This window comes from Sinohyriopsis cumingii, unplaced genomic scaffold (assembly GCF_028554795.1).
Source record: "Sinohyriopsis cumingii isolate HCF-2022 unplaced genomic scaffold, ASM2855479v2 utg000160l, whole genome shotgun sequence".
NCBI classification, from domain to species: Eukaryota; Metazoa; Mollusca; class Bivalvia; order Unionida; family Unionidae; genus Sinohyriopsis; species Sinohyriopsis cumingii.
Window position 1 is genome coordinate 3,512,109 of NW_028315873.1, and position 27,343 is coordinate 3,539,451.

Genomic DNA, 27,343 nt, shown 5'->3' on the forward strand with positions numbered 1-27,343 from the left:
GTAGAATATGCATCTTGACGTGATTTTACAATACATTTCCATAAATGTATTTTTTTCTCACAAAATCGTGACTACCTACATTGTATATTTATTTTCTTTATCTCATGCTACAAAGATTCTTCAGCTCTATACCGTATTATAAATTCTCTTCAACAAGTAAAGGATCGGCAATCGCATTTGTTTCATCCCTTTGGTTATAAGCGAATTCCATAGATTTGTCAATAATGCTCTGAATTAATATATTCCACTGAGGACGAATCTCGAATTCCCCATTTTTAATTGCCCATGATGCCCTCGTGTAAGTTTCCAGCAAATTTTTAATTACTACATTGGCACCTGATATGTCTAGTGGTTCTTGCATGAGGACCACTATATTCCCGTGTTCTTGAATAGCAACCATGCTCTCTGTCGTGCACCATGGAGACTTAAGAAAAGATGGTGTTATAACGGGAACTACCACAAGACTTTCACTTATACATCGGCAAATCTCTGCCATAATACGCATACCAGGTATGAAGTAATCTCCACCGCAACATACGAGCTCCAGATCCCTTTCAATTTTAATATTCAGCTTTTGTTTTAAGAGATTGTTTAATGGTGGACATATGTATTTCCTGACCATATCATCATCCTGGCTGCAAAATGGAAGAAACACAATGAATTTGAACTTATTGTTTTCTTTCTGAATCAGTTGTCTAATCATCTGAATTTTCTCACGTTTTCGTTTTTGTTTTCTCATATAAACAACGAGAATAGAAAAGGCACTTATGCAAAAAACTGAAATAATTACCGATGGAACAACGACTTTTACTATTGCAGGAAGAGCAACACAATCAAAGTGAACTTTATTGAGAGTTTCTCTGTTCAGAGAATAATGGTCACTTCCATATGTACATCTTAAGGACTCCATCTGAGAAATTATGATATTGGTGGATATTATCCATTCTAAAAAATAGATACTTTTACAGTCACATTGCAGAGGATTTCCAGAAAGCCCAATTGTCAAATGCCTAGACATTACTTCCTCATTCTGTAACAGTTCTCTGGTCCTATCAAAGCTTTGTCCATATCCATATTTGTCAGTCACCGCGATTTTATCCAAGAAATATAACGACGAACTATTATCAACATATCTTTTATAGCTCTCCGTCATTGACATCTGATGTCGTGATATTAATTCAAGAGTAAGAATTCTTTCTGGGGGTAAATTGTGCAGGCGATTGTTGCTTAAATCGATATACTTTAAGTTCCACATGTTGCTCAAATCAATATTGAAGTCATTGAGATCATTTTCTCTCAGGTCAAGAAGTTGCACTTTGGTATTGGAAGACAAAAATGTCTTTGGAATGGTAGTCAGATGGTTATTTTGTAGATATAGAAACCGAAGTTCTTTGTTCCAATAAAGTAAATTACGAAAATCGTCCATTGATTGCATGCTAAACAGTTTATTTGCGTTCATATTGAGAACCTTCATTGAGGGAAAAAGTCTGAGCAGTGAAGGATTTATATATTCCATGCCATTACGAGATAGGTCTAATTTCTGCAGTTCTTGAAAATTATACGCTCCGAGAAGAGTCATGTTTACATAAACCAGTTTGTTATTGCTCAAATCTATAACCCTAAAGGCCGTTTGTGCATTAAAACTAGACAAATTCAAAATAATGTTGGGTTTCAATTTAAACTCGGGCAGTGTGCTGAGAAAAATGTATTTAACTTTGGAAAGGACGAAATATTTTGGTTCCCAGAATTGTATAGTTTCTACCATAGATGGACATCCACTCGCATCAAACACTTCCCACTCAGGCAGATCGTTCTCGTCCCTACCCAGTCCTCCGAAAAGTTGTATTTTAGTGTTGGAGATATTTAAATACCGCAAATTAAAGAGTACTCTCCTGTAAACATCATTCTCAAGCTGAATAATATTCGCACGACTTATATCCAGGTATGTAAGGTTTCTACCACTGAGCGCATTGGCAAATGATTTGGTCAATACTATGGGAATCTGCCTCATGTGAAGGCCAATCAAAGATAAATATTTTAGGCTACTGGGAGTTCCAGTCAGAAATTTCTCCACAAAAGTTATATTCAACCACCATAACATGTAAAGATGTAATGCTTCCAGGTTTGGAGTATATCGGAGTACCGCTGAGTCGATTTTATCTATCCCATAACACGATGACATTGAAAAATATTTCAATCCATCAAGCCCTTCCAGAAAAGTTTTGTTTATACGTTTAATGTTCTGAAAGTCAACAATAACAAGTTCTGATAAATTCCTCCAACTTGCGTCAACGAAAAGTCCCTCTGGAAAATCCTGAGCAGGAAAATCTGTTCCATCCAATGTAACTCTTCGTATATATGATGGAATTGAAATTGGGAAGTCTTGTCTTGATGCAATGCGTCTACAGACAAAAGATGTGTCAGCCTCCAAACATGTTGGAAATGCTTCCAAGTCTTTAATAAAAATAGCTATCAAGCAGAATAATGGAAATGCAACTTTTCCAGGCATATCAATAGGAAGCAACTGAGAAACGTGAGGCATATCCGTATGACGGACCTCAGAAAAATAAAGTCCTCGTTAGATCAATATTTTTCTCACGTATAAAAGGAAGCGATATCTCCAAATTCATCAATTAGAAGGACGAGAGGTTACTCATCACAGATGCATTATTGTCAATCTCTCCATTTTTATTGTTAAAATAGTCATCGAATTGCATTAGCACGTTTGGGTCACGTGGTCTGAAAAGAGATGAATATGCTTTGTTACGACAAAGACTAATAGAATACATCATATAATGTTTAAACGAATTTGTTTGCTTTTATGCTGCAAACGACAAACTACGTCGAAAATAATATATATTTTCGACATATAAAGTAATGTTCCAGGCGGCATTCGGAAGTTAAACACATTCAGCATTCCGTGCACCAATTTTTTTAAATCCTAATTCGCCACTATGTTTACATGAATCTTAACATTTGCCTTCACTGCATATAACAATCCGTCAGTATACCGACCAATCACATGTAACACTAAAAAGAAAAGCGGTATGCATGAAATACATGAATCCTCTAGCCTGTATCACTCATTTACCTGTATCTGCATAGGATGTTCACTGCATTTCCTCAGAGAAATTAAGTTGCAAGGCAAATCGGTATACATATATAGACGGAAGTTTAAATATTGATATGTTGAGTATGGTTTGCATTTAACTATAAGTCACGCAATAAAGTGGTTTTGTATCTAATTTAAATTAATTTCGATTTGTACAAAATAGGTAGACCTCGTGCATTATGACCAATTGAAAATTCTTGAAATGATTCTAAGGTATGAATCAATTAGGGAAGTACATGCAAATTTAAAAGAGGAGAAATAAACTTGCAGAAAAAAGGAATCTGAAATACAAACTGATTATTCTTTAGTGAAACACAATAATGACTTTGCTATTTTGGAAGAATTCCACATATTTGTTAGAAGAAATAAGGAAAACAGTAGAGTCTCAGAAGTTGAGATGGAAATCAAATTGTTGTTGTTATTGAAAATTAGGGACTATACCCAAAAGACCAAGAAATATCATTGGATGTCGTTGTTGTTAACACCATTTTTGGGAACACCCACCTACCACGGGAAACTTCTTGCATACCGGATGTTGAAATATTGCATTATGACTATTTACTTTAATAAAATATATATATGTCTTATCAAATTTAATGACAAATGTCACTGTTTGTCATAATGGATGAAAGATTATAATTTATTTTATCTCTATTGTTTGGGAGTAGTGTTCATAAGTCAAGCTGCTGGAAATACAACGGTTTTCTCGTTTTTTATTTTGGTCAAAGCATCTCTATCTCTCCAATTTAATGAAAATTGACAAATCAGAATCAAAGAAATCTTTAGTTTTGAATTACATTTTGATTGTGTATAGTAATTTCAAATATAAATGTAATATTGTCCTAAAGAAAAATTCCTTTTTCAATAAATACGGCTAGTTGCCCATGATTTATATATTTGAAAAGGAAGTTGAACGGATCACCAAATCCAAACTAGTTATATCTCAATGTCATTGTATGTATTTATATACTGACTCTTGTTTATTTGTGCGATAGTATATCTCAATGTCATTGTATGTATCTATATACTGATTCCTGTTTTTGTGCGATAGTTTTTCTCAATGTCCTTGTATGTATTTATATACTGACTCCTGTTTTGAGCGTGGGAATGTTTCTTAATGTTCAAGTAAGAATATAGTTATCTTTCCTACTTCCTGATTTTGTTTGTCAGAATGTATCTTAATGTATATGTAAGAATTTGCAGAGTTACCGTTCCTGTTTTAGATGTGAGATAATATCAAAATTTGCTTTAAGTGCATTTCATGCTAACGAATTTGATGAACATGATAATAAAGGCTCTATAAACGTGTTCCTCAGAATCGAATTCGGCAATGGATACGCAAGTTAAAAGTTTGTCACTATAAGTTATCGTTGTACATAGTTCCAGTTTCAACAGAAAGACATGTTCCATTCAGCGTAACAAGAGGATGTGAGTCGTTATGTTTATTTTTAAAACGTCACCTGACATATATATATATATATATATATATATATATATATATATATATATATATATATATATATATATATATATATATTTGTATATATATATATATATTTGTATATATTTGCATATATGTATCTACATCTATATGTATGTATTTATGTATATACAACACGCGGAAATGCACATACACTAATCGGCATTTAATGATGTCCATTGAAGTAAGTTGTTAAAATGTATATATTCTGAAACACATATCTGAGCAGTTCAATAGTTAGGGTGTTGACGCTATCTGCTTGTCTCCCTAGCCGCGAAATAATATTGTTTCAAATATATCGTGGTTTTATTGTACCATTTTTATATCATACAATACGGGTTTTACATACTTAGTTAAGTCAGTGTTACTGACAGTAATGATATAATTGCATTGTGTTTGGTGTTGATGCTTTGTCCCACTCTGTCAGTCCACCAAATAAAAATAGGATTGATTCACACACACACACACACACACACACACACACACACACGCACGCACACACACACACACACACATATCTGTGATTTGATTGTAGAATTTCATTCTGATACTAGCAAAATATATGTTTTCATAAATATTACAATTTTACATTTCTGTGCAGCAGATAGCAAATATTTTTAGGGCTTTCAAATGGAAGAGAAAATTGTATAAATGTTTCACGGAAAACAAATAAATCTGAAACCTGACGGAATTTTTGTGACATTTGACGAATGCAAATGGAGCAACTTGTTATTGTGAAGAATAATATCTTAATATGTCATTGTTGAGAGGAATGTATTAAAAATTATGGTTGCATTTTAAATCGATATTAAATAAGATCCAAATAAATATGAAACATATACCTTTTGGCAATATATGAATATGCACTTTTGGAAACATAAATTGGACAAATTATCAATTTGTTTGTTGGGCAATACATTTAATATTAAACTTCAACAAGTTTATTATGGCAAGTAAGTGCCTAGAACGATATCAAAAAAGAAATGTAAAGCTTCTTTAGGTGATCATGGATAATGTATGGTTTTGCTATGTATATTTAATTTAATTGTTTGTCTATTAGTTTTAAATATTTGTATTCCATTACATGTTATTGTAATGAAAGATTGTTTACTGGATTTGATATTGTCTAGAATTGAATTCAATTATGTTTCACCTGATTTTTTAATATCTTTTTTATTGTTGATGTAAACAATTAATAATAGAAACATTGTAACTAGTTGCTGTCCTTGTTCCAGAGTCAGCGACAGTTTTTTCAATCCTTTTGTATTAGTATCAGAGTAAGAATCATTGAGTCAAGCTCATATCTCGACTACGTGATAATTATCACGTAAGAAGCTTATATTCTGTCCAGAAGGATTAACTCTTGACCCTCATCCGTGAATTTGTTTTGCGTTTTAGTTAGTCTCAAATCTGATGTTAATATAAGAATTATACCAGTCGTGTTTTAACACTTGAGACTTCAAGTTGTTTCATGTTGTGCCCAGTTTGATGCTGAGTTTTTGAGGAGAAAGAGACAGAAAGAAACCAAACAAACGCAGTTGCATTTTGAGAAACATGAGAGAGACAAACAGATGCAAATGCAATTGCAAAGAGAGAAGGGAGAAAAGGATTATCAGTTTAGATTAACAGAAACAGCGCTGACAAATTTAAAGGCACATTACCACTTTAGATGCGAATTCAACTTTCGATGTTTCTAAGAATATTAGGTTAGTGAGCCCTTTTAAAGAAAAAGAAGTATACGTATATTTTCCTTATTTTCAAACAATTGCTGACAATTTCAAATGGCCAAGGGAGTACTGGACTCATTTATTGTAGTGTGCACTTTGTGGCAAAGCCGGAGATATATATGCATCCCTGTCAGTATAGCAAAGTGACTACTATGATCTGGTTCAAGAATCCATCTTAAAGGGTTATGAATTAGTTCTTGGGGCTTCTGGGCTAAAATTCAGGAACCATAATAAATAATTTAAACAAACTCATGCTGAATTTGCACGATAAAAACAGCAGTTATTTGATAGGTAGTGCTTAGCCAAGAAAGTTGTTTCAGATTACGAGAATCTTAGACAGCTTGTATTACTTAAGGAGTTCATGAGCTGTGTCCATAGTGACATTATGACTTATCTTGATGAGCATGTGGTCGAAACCATGGAAAATGCTACTCGTACTGCTGACCAGTATTTTATAGCTCATAAAGTTTATTTTGCAAATAAGTCTTCCATTCAGCAGTCTTCTGGTGAAACAAAACGTATTTCAGCCTAATGCAAGCCCTTCGTAAATTCAATCTGGAACAACGTTTAGAAACAAAGTTTCTGATAAGAATGTTAAGAAATCCTAATTTTCTACTACTTGTACATAATGCAAGAAGAAAGGACACATTATTTATGATTACTACAAATTGAATATTAAGCATCAGAAGCAAGACAGACCTATCCGAAATGTTATTATTTCTAAGAGGTCAAGGTCACAGTAATGTATTGAGAGCAATACATTTGTTGGGTTTAATAAACCCGTCTGATTTTATTATGGAGAATTATGAACCATAAATGTCGAAGGGTTCTAATTCACTCATGAGTGATTGAGCCAATCCCATCCCCACTACGTTTTAAGGGACACTGGTGCTTACCAGAGTCTTTTGTTATCAGATAATTTGCCTTTTACTGCGAAGTCTTCTTCTAATGATAATGTTCTTATTCAGTGAGTAGATTGCAGCTTTGTTAAATGTTCCTCTCCATTGTGTAAATTTGTCATCAGACTTAGAAACAGGACCCATGACAGTTAGAACAGCGAATTCTTTACCCGCTGAGGGCGTTCGTTTGTTACTAGGGAACGACGTTGCTGCAAATAAGGTTGTGTTTATTCAACTTGTAACTGACAAGCCTTGTTTTGATCAGAAAGTCGATCCTATCCAAACTTAATTCCCTGATTTGTATCCAGCTTGTGCAGTTACTAGAGCTATGAAAAAGAAAGCTCATGAGAATGATGTTGATCAGGAGGGCATTCATTTAGCTGACACATGTATTGGTTATGCTTTTGATGAGGTCACATTTACCCCTTCTTTGGATCAATCTAAAGGTATTGAACACATGAATCCCCTTTTAACTAATCATTCTCTTTATTCTAATCAGGGTGATAAACGACAATCACTTATCGTCCTGAGATCTCCTGTTTCTTTTAAAGGGCCATTAGTGAAACTAAAGCCACTGAAGTACCTCTTGAATTACTTATACTGGAACCAAATTAAAACTGATGTTTGTAAATACTGCAGATCTTCTCAAACTTGTCATATGGTAGCACAAACCCAATCAGAAGACACCTAAGGCACATCTGCAAACTATATCTGCATTTGGTGAACCATTAAGCAGAATAATGGTAGATTGTGTTTAATACCTTACCTAAGACCAAGTCACGTAACCAATACTTGTTGACCATTATTGTGCGTCAACAAGATTCCCAGAGGCAATTCCTTTGAGAGATATTAAAACTAAAGCAATAGTATGAGCTTCGATAAAGTTTTTAACTCAGTATGGCCTTCCCAAATCTGTCCTATCTGATCAAGGTCGCATTTTATCTCTGGAATATTCAAGAAAGTTATAACCGAATAAGGCATCCAACAATTCAGATCTTCTGCCTATCACCCTGACAGCCAGACATCAGTAGAAAGGTTTCACCAGAGTGTGGGTACCCTGCGGAAAAGCGACAATATTTGTACACGTATGGATACAGTTAATACACGTCCAAATATTTGTTTTCTTGTCTTTTCTCTTCGTCGTCTTGGTACATTAGACAGGTGCCATTTGTCCGTCCTCCGTACAAACTGCCCATCGGGTTCAATGGGTCCACCAGCTTGTAACTTTCCACGATCTGTTTAAACTCGGGGTCAGTTTTCAAATGGAGATCGGGGTCTGGTACAAGTCTTCCATGTGCCGTAATAAAAACTGAGTCACGTTGAGGGTAGCAGAGGGGACATCCGTGAAATAAGAGACCGTTACGCTCGTACACGACCTTGGTGTTTTCTGAGTCCCAGCCATTCACCGAATACGTTCCGACCACAGAATACGTTCCAATTGTCTTTTCGCCTCCTCCTGCTGATATGTTGAATCCATTTGTTTCCCTTGTCGCACAAGTAATGTTGCCAGCGTAGGGCTTTGTCCGAGTATTGACGTTTGAGACAGTCCGTCGGTTGAGGGCTGATGACAGCCATGGTGTTTTCGGGCATTAATCGTTGGTGGTACACTAAGGAACACGCATTCGCAATGGTACAGGTTTCTTTGAAAGGATCAGTCCCTCCGTGTTCCATGAATAGTGATCGACATTTGTCACAACAGCGTCGTAAAATGTCCGTGTCACAACAAAAGTACTTTAGCATTTCTTCCTGAAAGTCAAAGGAGTACGAGGAAAAAGTCTGGTAGCAAGCGTAGAAAGCTTCTCGTGGTTTTGTATGCATTTTGTCGGGGTCGTAGTCGTAAGCCTCGTGCAAATGGGATAGAATGGCGAGTTGATTGGCTTTGGTATAGAAAAAGTGTGAAAAATAGCCTTTGGCTATTTCTGTCACTCCAAACGTTTTAGGCATTCGACTCAAAGGAATGGCCAAGTGACTCATCGAATATTTGAACTGTTCTTGTCCCACTTGCATGGAAATGATCTTGGCTATGTTCAAAGTCACTTGCGGACGTTCGGTACTTTGTTTCGTATAGTATCTCAAAAGAAACTCTCCATCTTATCCCAAGAAAATGTGGGCCATCACTGTGGCATGACGATAACAATCTCCGTAACGTTCGATTTCCTCTTGGCTCCACGTCTTGTCCATGGGATCTAAGATCTATCGGTCGAAATCGGCTAGCATGATCGGTCCCCCCGAAAGATTTTTTCACGTCCTCCAGTAATCTTGCTACAGTGAGGGGAATGGCTAAAGATAGGTTCTTTGATGCATCTAATTAACTCTTTTTAATTAATGTTCAGTTTTGCAAAACAAGTTCAATGTTGTATTATATGTTTGCGTTGTTTTATCGTATTTGTAGTTTAATTCATCAAGAGTGTATGGCTGATATAATTTGGTAGCTATTATAACTAATATTGAAGACGTACTATGCATGTATTAGAGTTTTAGTATATCATATTTTTTATGGTATACCTTTCGTACGTCACAGTCGTATATAAGGAATATGTCAGGTGTGTTAGTATTAATACCTTTGAGATGTTCAGATATTTTAATCTAGATACACAGAAAGCAGACTATTTGGAAAGGTATTTCTTTTCATATTCAGCTAACTATGTGTGGATAAATAGGCGTGGATTACTAGTTGTGGATACCTAGATATGCGTGTCTAGGTGTAGATAACTGTGTGCGGACTGGCTAGATGTAGCCGGACGCCGCAGCAATAGTGATGAAAGACCGCCATAAAAGTGCCAACGTTTATGTGCATGAAAATTCTGGATGGTTGAAGCGGGCCATGGGCATATGAAATATCAAGTAAACATTGGACATACATATAAGAGAATTTCATTATAGTGTTTGACTATAAGAAGGTCATAATGTTTGACCAAGAGAAATGTCATTATAGTGTTTGACTATAAGAATTTCATTATAGTGTTTGACTATAAGAATTCCATTATTGTGTTTGACTATAAAAAGGTTACAGTTTTAACCAAGAGAATTTCATTACAGGGTTTGACTATTAGAATGCCATTAGCGTTTGATTATATAGTAAAGGTCAGCATATTGTTTGACCATAGAGACAAAAAGCGCGGTAGTGTTTAATTATCTGAGACAACTTTATAATTATTGAACATTTCAAATAATTATATATGATCTTCATCGTGGTTTTCAATCGGATCAATATTATGTACCTTTGTATTTATTTTGATGTCATGTTTCTTCATCATTAGTGTGAGAGAATAATACATCTTTGTATGGTCAGTCGCATGTGTATTTGTTATTTGTTAAATACCAATTCAGTCTCAAAGGGTGTTAGCTCGATTAATTTACACACGCAAATATTACGTTAAGCCCTAGTCAAGTTCAAGCAGTAATGCTCGGAAAACTTATCGAAGAGTATATAGGACTGCGAACCAAAATGTACTAGAATGTGATTAGCTCCAAGAACATTCGAAGGACCAAAGGTATTCCTCTGGTGATTGTGCATATAGTTCTCAAACATGAACTATATCTGGAATACATTTGAGACCATCGTGAATTTGCACAAACAGTAAAGATGATTCGGTCTCAAAACCATCCTATGGGTGTATGACAACCCACCAAAGCGAGTTTGTCCCCTCTAGATATCAGGCGATGGAGACTCCATGATGGCATCACCACTTACGCGTTTGGTCATCGTACTATTGTAAATGACGCAGGTTAACGTGTCAGTAAAAATCTTAGTGACAGTTCCGTATTTACTGGAAGGACATTTCCTCTCGCATGGTTGGTAGGTTTTTGTCCACCAGGTATACGGAACATACCGGGCCATTCGCCTGACGTTTTGACTAACATTCCAATTCTTGAGGCGCATACAAATACTGAACAAAGTTGCCTATGAGTGATTGCAATGGTGCCAGCTGTGAAATTATCTTTGAGTAGCTGTGACAGCCTTTTGTCGAATCGCAATGGTTTGCTTTAATTCCTTCGTGTGTGTGACTTCATTGTTCAAGGCTGCTATGAACAATGGAACTCCGATTACGCATTTCTGAGACCGCTCTGGTCTTATCAGCAATTCTTCTGCATACTGGTGAACTAATAACCGGTCGTCAAGTGTGCTATTGAATCGTTCCACAATTGCCTAGTCATGATAACCCCTGACATGTCCAAAACTTATTCGCATACAATAGTTCGTTAACAACGGGACCACATATTGAATAAACTCTTTGGCAGGATCCACTTGCAAGATCCATGGCCACGTGGGCGTGCAGCGTTCATAAATGCATTAAAATCCATCTGTTGCACAGACGAAATCTTTCGACGTCAATGGCTCCGACGACAATGATGAGCGCGTGTAAGTAGGTGCGTAACCTACTAGATGACTGATACGATAGTGTGGAAGAAATAGCAAATCACTTTGATGAGCGTCGTTAGGTATCTCTACATCGAAAAAAGTCCGAGAAATCTTTTTTGGTAAGGGAAAATAAACTGATCACAGTGATCCCGTGCGTGACCTTGGCTGCACTGGCTAACTGTTCCACGGTGGCTTCGCCTCTCCAATATCTACGCTAGTTGTAGTACATTTTGTGCGGCTCTTTGTGTCATTGTTTATACTGGTTTACCTTTGTTTTTTCCGACTCTAAGAGGACTTTGTTCATCACGAGAAACAGACCACTCAAGTGCAATTTTGGCTCTCATGCCTCTTTGAAAGACACCTCGTGCAATTCGTTCTCCAAATGCTGAATTAACCGCATTCAAGTCCAGGATGATACCCACGTCAGGACGTTGTCGTCCACGGATATCTTTTGATGCTTGGTATGCAAGATACTGTCAGCAGCACGCCTCAGCCGTGTGATTGATAGCTGATTGGCCAGGCCTTGACTGGTTGTGAGAATTGAGTCATTGATCTAGGCGAGTGTCATGTCTTCAGTAATTGAAACCTTGAAGATGTTTCTCGCCCGGATGTTCACTCCAGAGGTTCCCTGGTAACTTTATTAATGTAACCGCGATATCACCACCACTAGTGATTAAAACTGGACACTATGCCAGATAAGCGTTAACATCCACCTATGGAAGTTCTGATGAAAGTGAACTTCTTTGCTCCAAATTGAGCATCGTCTCGGAAACATTCATTGGACTTGGTGTGCCGCCGACCACATGTAGGATTAATATTGTTACATGAACCATATCCAGCGATACATCCCAATCAGTTAAAAATGGAATTGCAGGTGGAAGACACCTCTTTGATTTTTCTTTCCATTTGAGACATTTTTGGAAGTGGAGAGAAATCTGATGCACGGGAACATATCATCATGGTGTTGTTTAACAGTTTCCATGACTGAGTCGTAGAAAGGCAATGGAATTCAATCTGGACAACGCTAAATGTGAGTTTCATATATTACATCATCCATGAACACATCAATCCTAAAATCTTCCACTCGAAGACATATACGCATGAGAAATAACATTTGACTTTCAAGACGAATTGGCATGTATTTCATTTTCATTTCATGCATTTGTACAATTTAGATTAATTTGTTTGTCATTTCCGCCTTTTGTATTTTACCTTTCCGGCGTTTTAAGCGCTTGCCTTTAAACTTATGGAAATTAACCTAGAGGTTGTTTTCGCATATTTTTACTCTAATGTATTTTCATAATCTTATACATTGCTGATGTGGCAAATCTACCTTGAGCAAACATATATTAATCTACGGTGGGACTATAAACGCTGGTCTCCTTCAGGTACGGAATTTGCCACGAACACAATATATTAGAGACCAGTTAATAATTTTGATCAAAAGAAAATTGTTAATTTGATTCTGGTAATTTACAAAATGTAATATATTATGATTATTACTGCATTTTATATTTAGTTAATTCGATTGTCTTAGTTAAAAGTGTCATATATTCATTCTATTGAATATATTATTCATTAGACACTGTACCTGTATACAATATTTTATATACTCATCTACGTGCTATTTCTATCTAGTCCTTAATCTATATAGAATTATATTTAGTCAATGAATTAATCGGGTATTCTAACCATACCGTTTTTATTGATCAAAACATATCACATTTCATTATATTTTGTTAATGTTATCAACTTAAATATATCAACTAATGGAAGGTAACCAGTCATTAAGCACATCAGTATTGTTCTAGGTCGTGGATTTGGACGCTAATACAAGTAGTGAGGGAGTATGGCATTAGGCCACTTCTGCACTAAAATGTACTTAGTGTAGGCCAAAACCTACCTTATTATTATATCGATCGTGTATTTTTGTTGTTGAGATTGCTTTGCTGTTGCCTTTTTAAATTAGACGAGGTATATTATTTAAGTTGTTAAAATTTACCGGTCTCTATTCATTAATTCAGGGTATATTCATTTTCATTTGCGTACTGTGGGTAGGGAGGAATTCTCATAATGACAATAAAGTGAATTTTGTTTGATGGAGGACATAAAGTTCCCCATTATGGTTGCTGTTATTTTTTTTTAAAAAAAAGGTATCAGGTCATTAAATGGTTTCAAATAACCTTTGTTTGGTACCGTGAGCGGCAGTCTCAGATTTTGAGGAATGAAAATTAGTAGATTTGTATGCATATCCATTTGTTTTCGGAAATTATTAACATGCACGAGAATGTCAAGAACAAGACGTACAATTTCATATTTAAATCACAAACTCATACATATACTAACATAATCACACATAGAAATAACAACCTCATATAGGGGCCCCGAATGGCCGAGTGGTCTAAAGCGCCCACCGTTACGGATCACTGCCATCTCACCTCTGTAGCGTTCGAGTCTCGGATTCGGTCAATGTGGGTACGTAAGTAAGCCAGTTTCTTCTCGTGGGTAGGTGTTTCTTTCCGGGGTTTTCCAGGGTTCTTCCTCCACCATTTATACTAGCCGCCATGTATAACCTATCTTGTGCTACAAAATGACGATAAACCCTACAGTAACAACAACTACAACATCCTCAAATAAATAGGTACACAGTTTATATCTAAAATACCATTCTCTAGCTCAACGTAATATACGAGATATACAATACAATTATCATTTGAGAACTCAGCGATTTTCCATCAAAATATATGATCAGTTATATAACGACGTAATGGGGGCTGTGCGGGCAAATTACTTGTGAGGTAACCCTGCGGGTAATTGTTTTAAATATTAATTTCTTAATTTATCTTTGTTTCGTTTTTCCATCAAAAATGTAAGAAACAAACAAATATTCAAATTAGCTGTTAAAATGCTAAATTTACAACAGCTAATGTCATACATTTTCAGTAGACTTTGGGGTTATTCAGTCCGCTGGTATAGGGGTATTCCCTCCCTAGTAAATGCTAAACGAATTCTTCGTCATATATTATGAAGATATGCACCAAGTAAAATATCCATTTGTTTCGATCGGTCAATAATGCAAAAAAGGGAAACAATCTCACTAAAAAATATTCGTTTAGAAGACGTATTCTCAGGCATATGATATAGCTTGCAAAGATAATTTTTCTTCTTCACCAATTTCAGGGACAATTCTGTTCAGTCCAAGCATGATTTCACTCAATATAGACCTGGTCTTACGTGAAGATTCTTGAATTGGAACAACGATGCCGACTTTCCAGTCAAATAGTACAGAATTTTTTGCAATGTATTGAATAGATTTTTAATAATCTCTATCACTTTGTTGCCCCTGTATCTTACATGGTGATTTTGCACACTATCTCATGTGATTTACGCTGGATAAATTGTTTCATGGATGCTGTTATTTTAACAAATGTAAAATTTCATTCATAACGTAATCTTTAAAATCTGCTTCTTCATTCCACGTAGTGATAAAAAATGAAGATTTCTCTGTATATTTCGTCATCCATCCTGGCTTTCTCCCTTATATTGTCAAAACTGTAATTTGTATACTATATATGTGGAAATGATTATACTTGACGAACGATTAGGATATATGTTGATAAAACTGTAATGTATACACTATATAATGTAGACATTATTATACTTGACCAACGATTAGTATATATGTTGATAAAAGTATAATTTGATTGTGTTTTTATTTCACTCTTTAAAGAACTTTAGTCGGATATCTAATGAATATTTGATTAAGAGCCTTTTAGGTGTTTATTTTTTTAAGTTGAATGATGTTGCTCGATTATATTCATGTTATCAGAAATTATTCGAAACAAATATGATATCTGCGCCGTTAGTCAATTGACACCCAGCAAGCATGATTATCAAGCTATAATCCAGTAAGCATGTTTATCAAGCTATCATCCAGCAAGCGTGTTTATCAAGCTAACATCCAGTAAGCATGTTTATCAAGCTAACATCCAGTACGCGTGTTTATCAAGCTAACATCTAGTAAGCATGTTTATTAAACTATTATCCAGCAAGCGTGTTTATCAAGCTCTCATCCAGTAAGCCTGTTGATCAAGCTATAATCCAGTATTCTGTTTATCAAGCTAACATCCAGTAAGCATGTTTATCAAGCTAACATTCAGTAAGCATGTTTATCAAGATATCATCCAGTAAGCATCTTTATCAAGCTAACATTCAGTAAGCATCTTTATCAAACTAATATAATGTATGTTTATCAAGCTATCATCCAGTATTCGTGTTTATGAAGCCAACATTCAGTAAGCGTGTTTATCAAGCTAATATAATGTAAGCGTGTATATCAAGCTATCATCCAGTAAGCAACTTAATCTAGATAACATCTAGTAAGCATGTTTATCAAGCTAAAATCTAGTAACCGTGTTTATCAAGCTAACATCCAGTAAGCGTGTTTTCAAACTAACATCAAGTAAGCATGTTTATCAAGTTAGCATCCATTAAGCTTGTTTATCTAGCTCACATCCATTAATCATGTTTATCAAGTTAACATCCAGTAATCATGTTTATCAAGTTAACATCCAGTAATCATGTTTATCAAGTTAACATCCAGTAATCATGTTTATCAAGCTATCATCCAGTGAGCATGTTTTTAAGCTAACATCAACTCAGCATGTTATCAAGCTAACATCCAGTAATCATGTTTATCAAGCTATCATCCAGTAAGCATGTTTTTAAACTAACATCCAGTAAGCGTGTTGATCAAGCTAATATCCATTAAGCATGTTTATCAAGCTAACATCCAGTAATAATGTTTATTAAGTTATCATCCAGTAAGCATGTTTATGAAGCTAACATAATGTAAGCATGTTTATCAAGCTAACATCCCGTAAGTACATTTATCAAACTATCATCCAGTAAGCATGTTTATCAAGCTAACACCCATTAAGCATGTTTATGAAGCTAACATAATGTAAGCATGTTTATCAAACTAACGTCCATTGAGCGCGTTTATCAAACTAACATCAAGTAACCGTGTTTATCAAGCTAACATCAATTAAGCCTGCTTAACCCGCTCACATCCAGTAAGCATGTTTATCAAGCTAACATTCAGTAAGCATGTTTATCAAGATATCATCCAGTAAGCATCTTTATCAAGCTATCATTCAGTAAGCATCTTTATCAAACTAATATAATGTAAGCATGTTTATCAAGCTATCATCCAGTAAGTATGTTTATCAAGCTAACGTCCACTAAACATGTTTATCAAGCTGACATAATGTAAGTATGTTTATCAAGCTATCATCCAGTATTCGTGTTTATCAAGCTAACATTCAGTAAGCGTGTTTATCAAGCTAATATAATGTAAGCGTGTATATCAAGCTATCATCCAGTAAGCAACTTAATCTACATAACATCTAGTAAGCATGTTTATCAAGCTAAAATCTAGTAACCGTGTTTATCAAGCTAACATCCTTTAAGCGTGTTTATCAAGCTCACATCCAGTAAGAGTGTTTTTAAACTAACATCAAATAAGCATGTTTATCAAGTTAGCATCCATTAAGCTTGCTTATCTAGCTCACATCCATTAATCATGTTTATCAAGTTAACATCCAGTAATCATGTTTATCAAGCTATCATCCAGTGAGCATGTTTTTAAGCTAACATCAAGTCAGCATGTTATCAAGCTAACATCCAGTAATCATGTTCATCAAGCTATCATCCAGTAAGCATGTTTTTAAGCTAACATCCAGTAAGCGTGTTGATCAAGCTAATATCCATTAAGCATGTTTATCAAGCTAACATCTAGTAACAATGTTTATCAAGTTATCATCCAGTAAGCATGTTTATCAAACTAACATAATGTAAGCATGTTTATCAAGCTAACATCCGGTAAGCATATTTATCAAACTATCATCCAGTAAGCATGTTTATCAAGCTAACACCCATTAAGCATGTTTATGAAGCTAACATAATGTAAGCATGTTTATCAAACTAACGTCCATTGAGCGTGTTTATCAAACTAACATCAAGTAACCGTGTTTATCAAGCTAACATCAATTAAGCCTGTTTAACCCGCTAACATCCAGTAAGCATGTTTATCAAGCTATCATCCTGTAAGCATGTTTTTAAGCTAACATCCAGTAAGCGTGTTGATCAAGCTAATATCCATTAAGTGTGTTTATCAAGCTAACATCCAGTAATCATGTTTATCAAGTTATCATCCAGTAAGCATGTTTATCAAACTAACATAATGTAAGCATGTTTATCAAGCTATCATCCAGTAAGCGTATTTATTAAGCTAAAATCCCGTAAGCATGTTTATCAAGCTGACATAATGTAAGTATGTTTATCAAGCTAACATCAAATAAGAATGTTTTTCAAGCTAACATCAAGTAAGCGTGTTTATCAAGCTAAAATCCATTAAGCATGTTTATCAAGATATCATCTAGTAAGCATGTTTATCAAACTAACATAATGTAAGCATGTTTATCAAGCTAACATCCGGTAAGCATATTTATCAAACTATCATCCAGTAAGCATGTTTATCAAGCTAACACCCATTAAGCATGTTTATGAAGCTAACATAATGTAAGCATGTTTATTAAACTAACGTCCATTGAGCGCGTTTATCAAACTAACATCAAGTAACCGTGTTTATCAAGCTAACATCAATTAAGCCTGCTTAACCCGCTCACATCCAGTAAGCATGTTTATCAAGCTAACATTCAGTAAGCATGTTTATCAAGATATCATCCAGTAAGCATCTTTATCAAGCTATCATTCAGTAAGCATCTTTATCAAACTAATATAATATAAGCATGTTTATCAAGCTATCATCCAGTAAGTATGTTTATCAAGCTAACGTCCACTAAACATGTTTATCAAGCTGACATAATGTAAGTATGTTTATCAAGCTATCATCCAGTATTCGTGTTTATCAAGCTAACATTCAGTAAGCGTGTTTATCAAGCTAATATAATGTAAGCGTGTATATCAAGCTATCATCCAGTAAGCAACTTAATCTACATAACATCTAGTAAGCATGTTTATCAAGCTAAAATCTAGTAACCGTGTTTATCAAGCTAACATCCTTTAAGCGTGTTTATCAAGCTCACATCCAGTAAGAGTGTTTTTAAACTAACATCAAATAAGCATGTTTATCAAGTTAGCATCCATTAAGCTTGTTTATCTAGCTCACATCCATTAATCATGTTTATCAAGTTAACATCCAGTAATCATGTTTATCAAGTTAACATCCAGTAATCATGTTTATCAAGCTATCATCCAGTGAGCATGTTTTTAAGCTAACATCAAGTCAGCATGTTATCAAGCTAACATCCAGTAATCATGTTCATCAAGCTATCATCCAGTAAGCATGTTTTTAAGCTAACATCCAGTAAGCGTGTTGATCAAGCTAATATCCATTAAGCATGTTTATCAAGCTAACATCTAGTAACAATGTTTATCAAGTTATCATCCAGTAAGCATGTTTATCAAACTAACATAATGTAAGCATGTTTATCAAGCTAACATCCGGTAAGCATATTTATCAAACTATCATCCAGTAAGCATGTTTATCAAGCTAACACCCATTAAACATGTTTATGAAGCTAACATAATGTAAGCATGTTTATCAAACTAACGTCCATTGAGCGTGTTTATCAAACTAACATCAAGTAACCGTGTTTATCAAGCTAACATCAATTAAGCCTGTTTAACCCGCTAACATCCAGTAAGCATGTTTATCAAGCTATCATCCTGTAAGCATGTTTTTAAGCTAACATCCAGTAAGCGTGTTGATCAAGCTAATATCCATTAAGTGTGTTTATCAAGCTAACATCCAGTAATCATGTTTATCAAGTTATCATCCAGTAAGCATGTTTATCAAACTAACATAATGTAAGCATGTTTATCAAGCTATCATCCAGTAAGCGTATTTATTAAGCTAAAATCCCGTAAGCATGTTTATCAAGCTGACATAATGTAAGTATGTTTATCAAGCTAACATCAAATAAGAATGTTTTTCAAGCTAACATCAAGTAAGCGTGTTTATCAAGCTAAAATCCATTAAGCATGTTTATCAAGATATCATCTAGTAAGCATGTTTATCAAGCTAACATCCAGTAAGCATGTTTATCAAGCTATGATCAGTAAGCATGTTTATCAAGCTAACATCTAGTAAGCGATTTTGACAAGCTAACGTAATGTAAGCGTGTTTATCAATCTAACATCCAGTAAGCGTGTTTATCAAGATGACGTCAGGTAAGCGTGTTTATCAAGCTAACATGTTGTAACCGTGTTTATCAAGCTAACATCCATTAAGAGTGTGTATCAAGCTAAAATCCAGTAAGCATGTTTTTAAGCTAACATCAAGTAAGCGTGTTTATCAAGCTAACATCCATTAAGCTTGTTTATCAAGCTAACATCCAGCAAGCTTGTTTATCAAGCTAACATCCAGTAATCATATTTATCAAGATATCATTCAGTAAACATGTTTTTAAGATAACATCAAGTTAGCGTGTTTATCAAACTAATCTAATGTAAGCGTGTTTATCAAGCTAACATCAGTAATCATGGTTATCAAGCTATCATCCAGTAAGCATGTTTATCAAGCTGTCATCCAGTAAGCATGTTCATCAAGCTAACATAATGTAAGCATGTTTATCAAGCTAACATCCAGCAAGCATGTTTATCAAGCTAACACCCAGTAACCATGTTTATCAAGATAACACCCAGTAACCATGTTTATCAAGCTAACATAATGAAAGCATGTTTATCAAGCTAACATCCACTGAGCGTGTTTATCAAACTAACATCAAATAACCGTGCTTATCAAGCTAACATCCAGTAAGCCTGTTTAACACGATAATATCCAGTAGGCATGTTTATTAAGCTAACATCAATTAAGCGAGTTTATCAAGCAAACTTCCAGTAATCCTGTTTATCTAGCTATCATCCAGTCAGCGTATTTATTAAGCTAAAATCCAGTCAGCATTTTTTATCAAGCTAACATAATGTATGTTTATTAAGCCAACATTAAGTAAGAATATTTATCAAGCTAACACCAAGTAAGCGTGTTTATCAAGCTAGCATCCATTAAGCGTGTTTATCAAGCTAACATCCAGAAAGCGTGCTTATCAAGCTAACATCCATTAAGCGTGATTATCAAGCTAACATCCAGCAAGCATGTTTATCAAGCTAGGATCCAGTAAGCCTGTTTAACACGCTAACATCCACTAAGCGAGCGTGTAAATGAAGCTATCGTCCAGAAAGCGTGTTTATCAAGGTAACAATGGCTGAATCATGCAAGAACAATGTGGCAGAAACCCCACTTTCCCGATATATCACTAGTATTTTATCCATAGTCACTTTGCCATTGTAACACTAGAACTTCATCAAAAGTCAATTTACTTCTGAAGGTCTTGTATTGTGGGTTTACCGGCATTAATTAGCACTTGACAGGCTATACACCGCAGTACGTTAGCACTAGCATTGCATCGATAGCCACTATAGAATTAAATTTTCGTTTATAGCCAACTAATTTCATCAAAACCAAAATTATATAATATGTTATAGAACTCAACCCCGATGCATCTTATTGTTGCTAATTAGGTCACTTTAATATCCTCTACGTTGCTACACTATTGCAACAGTTTACACATTTTCTTACAGTCACGTGACACATATTGATGTGGTTTATCACTTGACTTGAGTACATTTATTTCTTTCATATTTACAAGATGATTCCAAAGATTCCTCAATTTCTAGAACTATGCTTTCGAGCTCCAAAGATTGTTCATCTCTAAAATGTCTCATCCTCTTCCTCATCAAAATCCAGGATAGCAGCCATGTCGTTAGACTCTTCCCTCCTCTTCAACACATTTGCGTTCTTTTCCCTAAATGCAGTTTCCATGGCTTTGTCAATGATGCTCTGAATTAGTATGTCCCACTTGGGGCGAATCATGAATTCTCCCTCTTTAACTGCCCAACTTGCCCTCGTGTAGTTTTGTGTCAATCGTTTAATAATTTTATCGGCATCTGATGTGTCTGTCTATTCTTCCATTAGAACCATTGCATTTCTTGCTTTTTGAATGGCAACTGTACATTCTGACCTGCACCAACGCTACCTGAGAAAAGATGGTCTTATAACGGGAAATAGCACAAGACTTTCAACTATACACTGGTGTATCTCAGTTATTATATGAATACCAGGTATAAAGTTTCTTTCACCACAACATACGAGGTCCCTTTCCATTCTAGCGTCAATATTTAGCTTTTGTTTTAAGAAATTATTTGATAATGGACGTATATATTTCTCGACGATGTCCTGGTCCTGGCTACAGAATGGAAGAAATACAACGAATTTGAACTCGCTATCATCCTTCTCAATCAATCGCTTTAAAATCTCCATATTTTCATTTCTTCTCGACTTTCTTCGTATGTATAGAGCAAGAAAGGCAAAGACACTTACACAAACAATTCCAATAATTACTGATGAAACTATGAGTTTTACTAATGCTGGTCAAGAAACACAATCAAAGTGAACTTTATCGAAGGTTTCCCTGTTTAGAGAATATTGGTCATTTCCATAGTTGCATACTAAGGACTTCGTACCAACAATTCTCTTGTCATATCAAGACTTTGTCTATATCCATATTTGTTTGCCAGCAACATATCAGCAGCATGGCTTTCGTTGCTTTTTGTCTTTGTCATCTGATGACGTGATATGTCTTCAAGCTTAAGAATGCGTCTTAAGGGTAAACTGTGCAGGCGATTGTTACTTAAATCAATATATTTCAGGTTCTACATGTTGCTCAAATCAATATCGAAGTCATTCAGATCATTATGTCTTAGGTCAAGACGTTGTAGTTTGGTATTGGAAGACAAACATGTATTTGGTATGGCAATCAGATGGTTATTTCGCAGAGATAAAACTCGAAGTTCTGTGTTCGAATGGAACAAATTACGAAAATCTTCCAATGTTTGCATGCTAAGTAGATTATTTTGTGCCATATTCAGAATCTTCAGCAAGGTAGGTCCGATTGTACATTGAAACTGGACAAATTAAAAATAAGGTTAACCAGCACTTTAGAATCAGGGATCATTATATTGCTGAGAAACATATATTAAAATTTAAAACTGAAATAATCGCTTGTTTCCGAGAAGAGTAAAGTCTTAGTTATATTTCTCAAGTGTAAAAGCGATGGACATCCACTTGCGTCAAACACCTCCCTCATAGGAAGAACACTTTCTGTAAGTATCGGTTCTGGTTCCCCTATACAGAGTGCTGTTAAAAGTAGTATGTTTGTGCTAGAGATATTCAAATATTGTTAATTAAAGAGTACTTTCATATAAACATCATACTCAAATCCACTTAGTTTCGAATGACTAATTTCCAGATATGTAAGGTTCTTACCACTAAGAGCTTTAGTAAACGTTTTGCCAAGTATTGAATCATTAGCATTGACTTGGAGGCGAATCAAAGATAAATATTTTAGACCAGTGAGAGTTCCCTCCAGAGCTTTCTCCACAACAGATATAGTCAACACCTATAACATTTAAAGATGCAGTGCCTCAAGGATAGGAGTATGTCGGAACACCTCGGATTCGATGCGATTTATCCGAAAACACGATGATACTGAAATATATTTCAATCCAACAAGCCCTTCTAGAAATGTGTTGTTTATACTTTTTACATTTGAGAAAGCCAACAATAACAAGTTCTGTTACATTCCTCCAAGTTGTGTTTGAAAAAAGTAATTTTGGAAACCTCTTGGCATGAAATTCTGTTCCATAAAATTTTACCCTTCGTACATGTAAAGGAATTGAAAGAGGGAAGTCCTCTTACGTGACAATTCCTCCACAGGCAAGAGAGGTATCAGTTGTAATGCATGACGAAGATGCTTCCAAGAATGTCATCAGTGCAGCTATCAAGCAGAATACAGAAAATGCAACTTGTGCATGCATGTCCATATCATTAACCAAATAACATTAAAATATTCTTAGTATACTGTATCATTCATGTATGAAATACCTCTAACGTTATTGAGTCTTCATGTATGTCATTATTATGAATCTCCATTTCTTGTATAAATGTTATAGTCATTGAATGGCATTATAAAGTTTGTGTACAGATGTCTGAAAAGATACAAATATCCAGCCTATCACAGGAAAGAAACTAATACAATCAAATCTTGAATATCCAAACTCATGATATGATATAATGCAACAGAACTATTAACTTTAACGCATTACTCGCACACAAACACACACACACACACACACACACACACATATATATATATATATATATATATATATATATATATATATATATATATATATATTGTTATAAAATGTATGATGATGTATTACGTGGCAAAGAAACTGAATTTTAGAGCAGAGCAGCATCACCCACGTAACTTTTGCAGTGGTACTCGCCCTTTTGTCAATAGTTATCAAACAAATTGCCTTGTCTGTATACAACAGACCCTCAACTAACCGACCAAGCATGAAACACCCAAAAAGACGGAAAGATTCAGTAAACACACGAAAACTGTATTATATATCATAAACATACCTTTTTCTGCGCATGATATTCCCTGTATTTGTACAGAGAAATGGGAGTACAAAGGAAATCGTTATACTTCTGTACCAATGCGAACAAGAAAGACTGTTTTCCCTCTACCCTGAGAACAAATCTCAATTTAAGAACTTAGCGACACAGTGAGACAGGATAGAACATTGCAAATAGCTTTCGTGGAAACACTAATCAGTGTCCTACAATATGACCATTACTACGACTCTGTGGTCTTACAATATGACCATTACTACAACTCTGTGGTCTTACAGTATGACCATTACTACAACTCTGTGGTCTTACAATATGACCATTACTACGACTCTGTGGTCTTACAATATGACCATTACTACGAATTTGTGGTCTTACAATATGACCATTACTACAACTCCATGGTCTTACAATGATTAATAGAAACGATTAAGAAGCCACACACTTCAACTAATACGAGTTTCCCTAGAATAGAAAGTGAAATTGTTAAAAAAAAATTAACTTACGGTATTGCAAATTTCATCCCAAATTATCCTAGAACTTCTAAACATTAGTGTTAATCCAAAATAAATTCAACGCTGAAGTGTTGTTGTGCGTGTAGTGGTCAGTGTCATATTGACGTATCAACAGTCTTTTCTTGGATCACTATAATACAATCTAAAAATATCTCCCTGTTTGAAATTTCACTACACAATGTCCTTGTCCTTGGCTCATGCCAAGGTAATAATCATAGTAGTTAACCCATGTTGATAGAGAAATATATTTAGATATGTATTGGTTCACAAGAAGTAACACAAATTCTTATACAGTCATGTTCCCACTTTGTAATTCTCACTCGCTATCTCTGGTGGAGATTACTGTGGAGAACTGGTATTTATTTCATTTATTAAGCCTTATTGTGGAGAACAGGTGTTTATTTTATTTATTATAACTTGTTGAGGAGAACAGGTGTTTATGTTATTTATTAGAACTTATTTTGCAAGGCAGTTCCCAAACTCCGAAAGTGCCCATTCCTGCTATCTACAGAAGAAATGTTTACGACACCTTTAAGAGCAAGTTCACGTATTAAACTTATAAGAGAATTAATTATTTTTGTTTGTGACAAACTATCTATATGTGCATATAATTGGCGGGTTATAATTTCTATTATGTGTGTGACAAAATATATCTTTTTTTCCATGTAAATGGATATTTATGATTCCTCTTTGTGTGTGAAAAAGCACCTCTACGTGCATGTGAGTGATTGCACTACAGGTGTTATATCTGCTTAGGCTTATTAAATATCTATAGGATATACCATTCATCGTCAAACCTGATAGTGTATATATCTAAGTTACTTAGTGTACTGGCAATTTAATTATATTGGGTGACAAATTATATATATTCAATTGGTTCGAACAATATATAGAGCACAGAAGATGAATGATGTTAAAGATTACTTCTGGCGATTTATTTATTAAAATTCTTTATTTGATTATAAGTGTGGATTTATAAATTGATGTTTACACGCCTAGTGCAAATGAGGAGAGAAAAACATGTAGAAAAATAAAGGCAGAAAAACAAGCTTGACCTACTCTAGTGAATCACATAATTTATTCCAGTACGGAACACCTGGCCAAAAACCAATGCGATTTACAACAAAGGAGGAAAGAGACTTAGGAGGCAAACGTTAGCTAATTTTTTTTAATCAAATATTTTCTTTATTTTGAACCTACCAAATACATAAATAAAATAAAGAAAAGGTTTGATTCTAATTAATCTCCTAAAGGTTTAAATTCAAACTTCCTAATATGTCGAACCTTTTCCACGACTAATTTCCACTATATGTATATGCTACGATCACGATTTATTTAAAGTTAGGCATAAATGCTTAGGAGAAATTTAATTCGTAATAATCGCGTCATTCATTCGAAAAAGAGGGTATTGTGCATTTTTAGATTTTTTCTATATATGTTAATTAATTAGATTCGGTTGGGAATGAATCAATTAACAATTATTTAGCCCACACTTTATTTTCAATAAGGTCTTCGTTCAAAACGCTGCAGGGAGAGTTATGTTCAATGATAATAGACGAAAATGTATCATCAATAAACAGTTTTCTGCTGAACTGAATGCTCAGTGACTATACCGTTAATGTAAATAATAAAAACTGTAATCTAAGTATTAGATCCCTGGAGAACGCCAGTATTGACATGATTTTTGGTCTGCAGTGAACCTTTCTATAACAATATAATCTCTCAATATGAAATAAACATCTGCTGGTCTTAAAATATACAACAGAAAGAAGCAAAATCGAAATGTTTTGTAAAATTCAACAAATCAATGTTTTCCCTAATAACTAAGTGAAAATTACGAAGGAAATTAAGTCTCAAGTAAACCTAAGTGGTCAATCAAACATCCAAACGAATAGAACACTCCAAATGAACCGCAATAGTTTTGAAGATGCTGATGTACAAATACTCTTGAATCAGTTGATGTTCCAATAGAGACAATAATATAATCAGGGCGTCTTTGAATAAGCCCACAACAAACTCAAAGAGAAGTTTTGAAACGTTTTGCCCAAAGAGTTGATTATTGAAATAGATAATTGGAAGAAAAAAAATATTTTCTCCTTTTTCGTAGAGTAGCATTAATCTCTCTCCGCGTTATTCGAAAATATAACTTTCGATCGGAAAATTGAAGAAATTGTTATAACAGTTGATAGGAACTGAAGAGCAAGAAGGTGCAATATTCCTTTATCTTTTACCAAAAAGCTATAACGTAATAGTGAGGATAAATGTAATTTTATAGTTACCGAATATAGCAAATATTGGAAAATACAAAATGCAGTCAGGAATAAAGTTACAAATGATTAGAGGAGGGAACGAATATATGAAACGGACAATTTAGAGAAACTTACATCAAACAGAATGTTTGTTATAATAACGGAGATAGAAAAGGGTAGGACGTGAATGAGACATTTGATATTGTTGTTGGAAAGTTGACTGTCTGAATTTCCGCCAGGTACATTAAACCTATCATCATGATAACATTTATTAGCAACTGGCGGAGGCATCAAGAGAAATACAATATTTTTCTACACAAATCCAGTTGTAGGTATGGGCAAGAGACTCAAAATTATATCCCAGGATCATAACTCCTTTCCTTAGCACTTCTGTCATGCCGTGAAAGAAAGTGAAAGATTAATTTCTGTTACT

The 27,343-nt window shown here is 34.7% G+C and overlaps 1 protein-coding gene across 1 annotated transcript; it reads right to left on the minus strand.

Moving 5' to 3' along the window:
- Nucleotides 1–27,307, minus strand: LOC149774646 (uncharacterized). Its single transcript, XM_089944966.1, has 4 exons — nucleotides 27,214–27,307; nucleotides 25,721–25,757; nucleotides 22,176–22,199; nucleotides 1–635 (listed from the first exon to the last, which is right to left on the minus strand). The coding sequence occupies exons 1-4, from the start codon at nucleotides 27,305–27,307 to the stop codon at nucleotides 137–139; spliced, it is 654 nt and encodes a 217-aa protein (XP_089801092.1). The 3' UTR covers nucleotides 1–136.
- Between the last annotated feature and the right edge of the window lie 36 nt (nucleotides 27,308–27,343).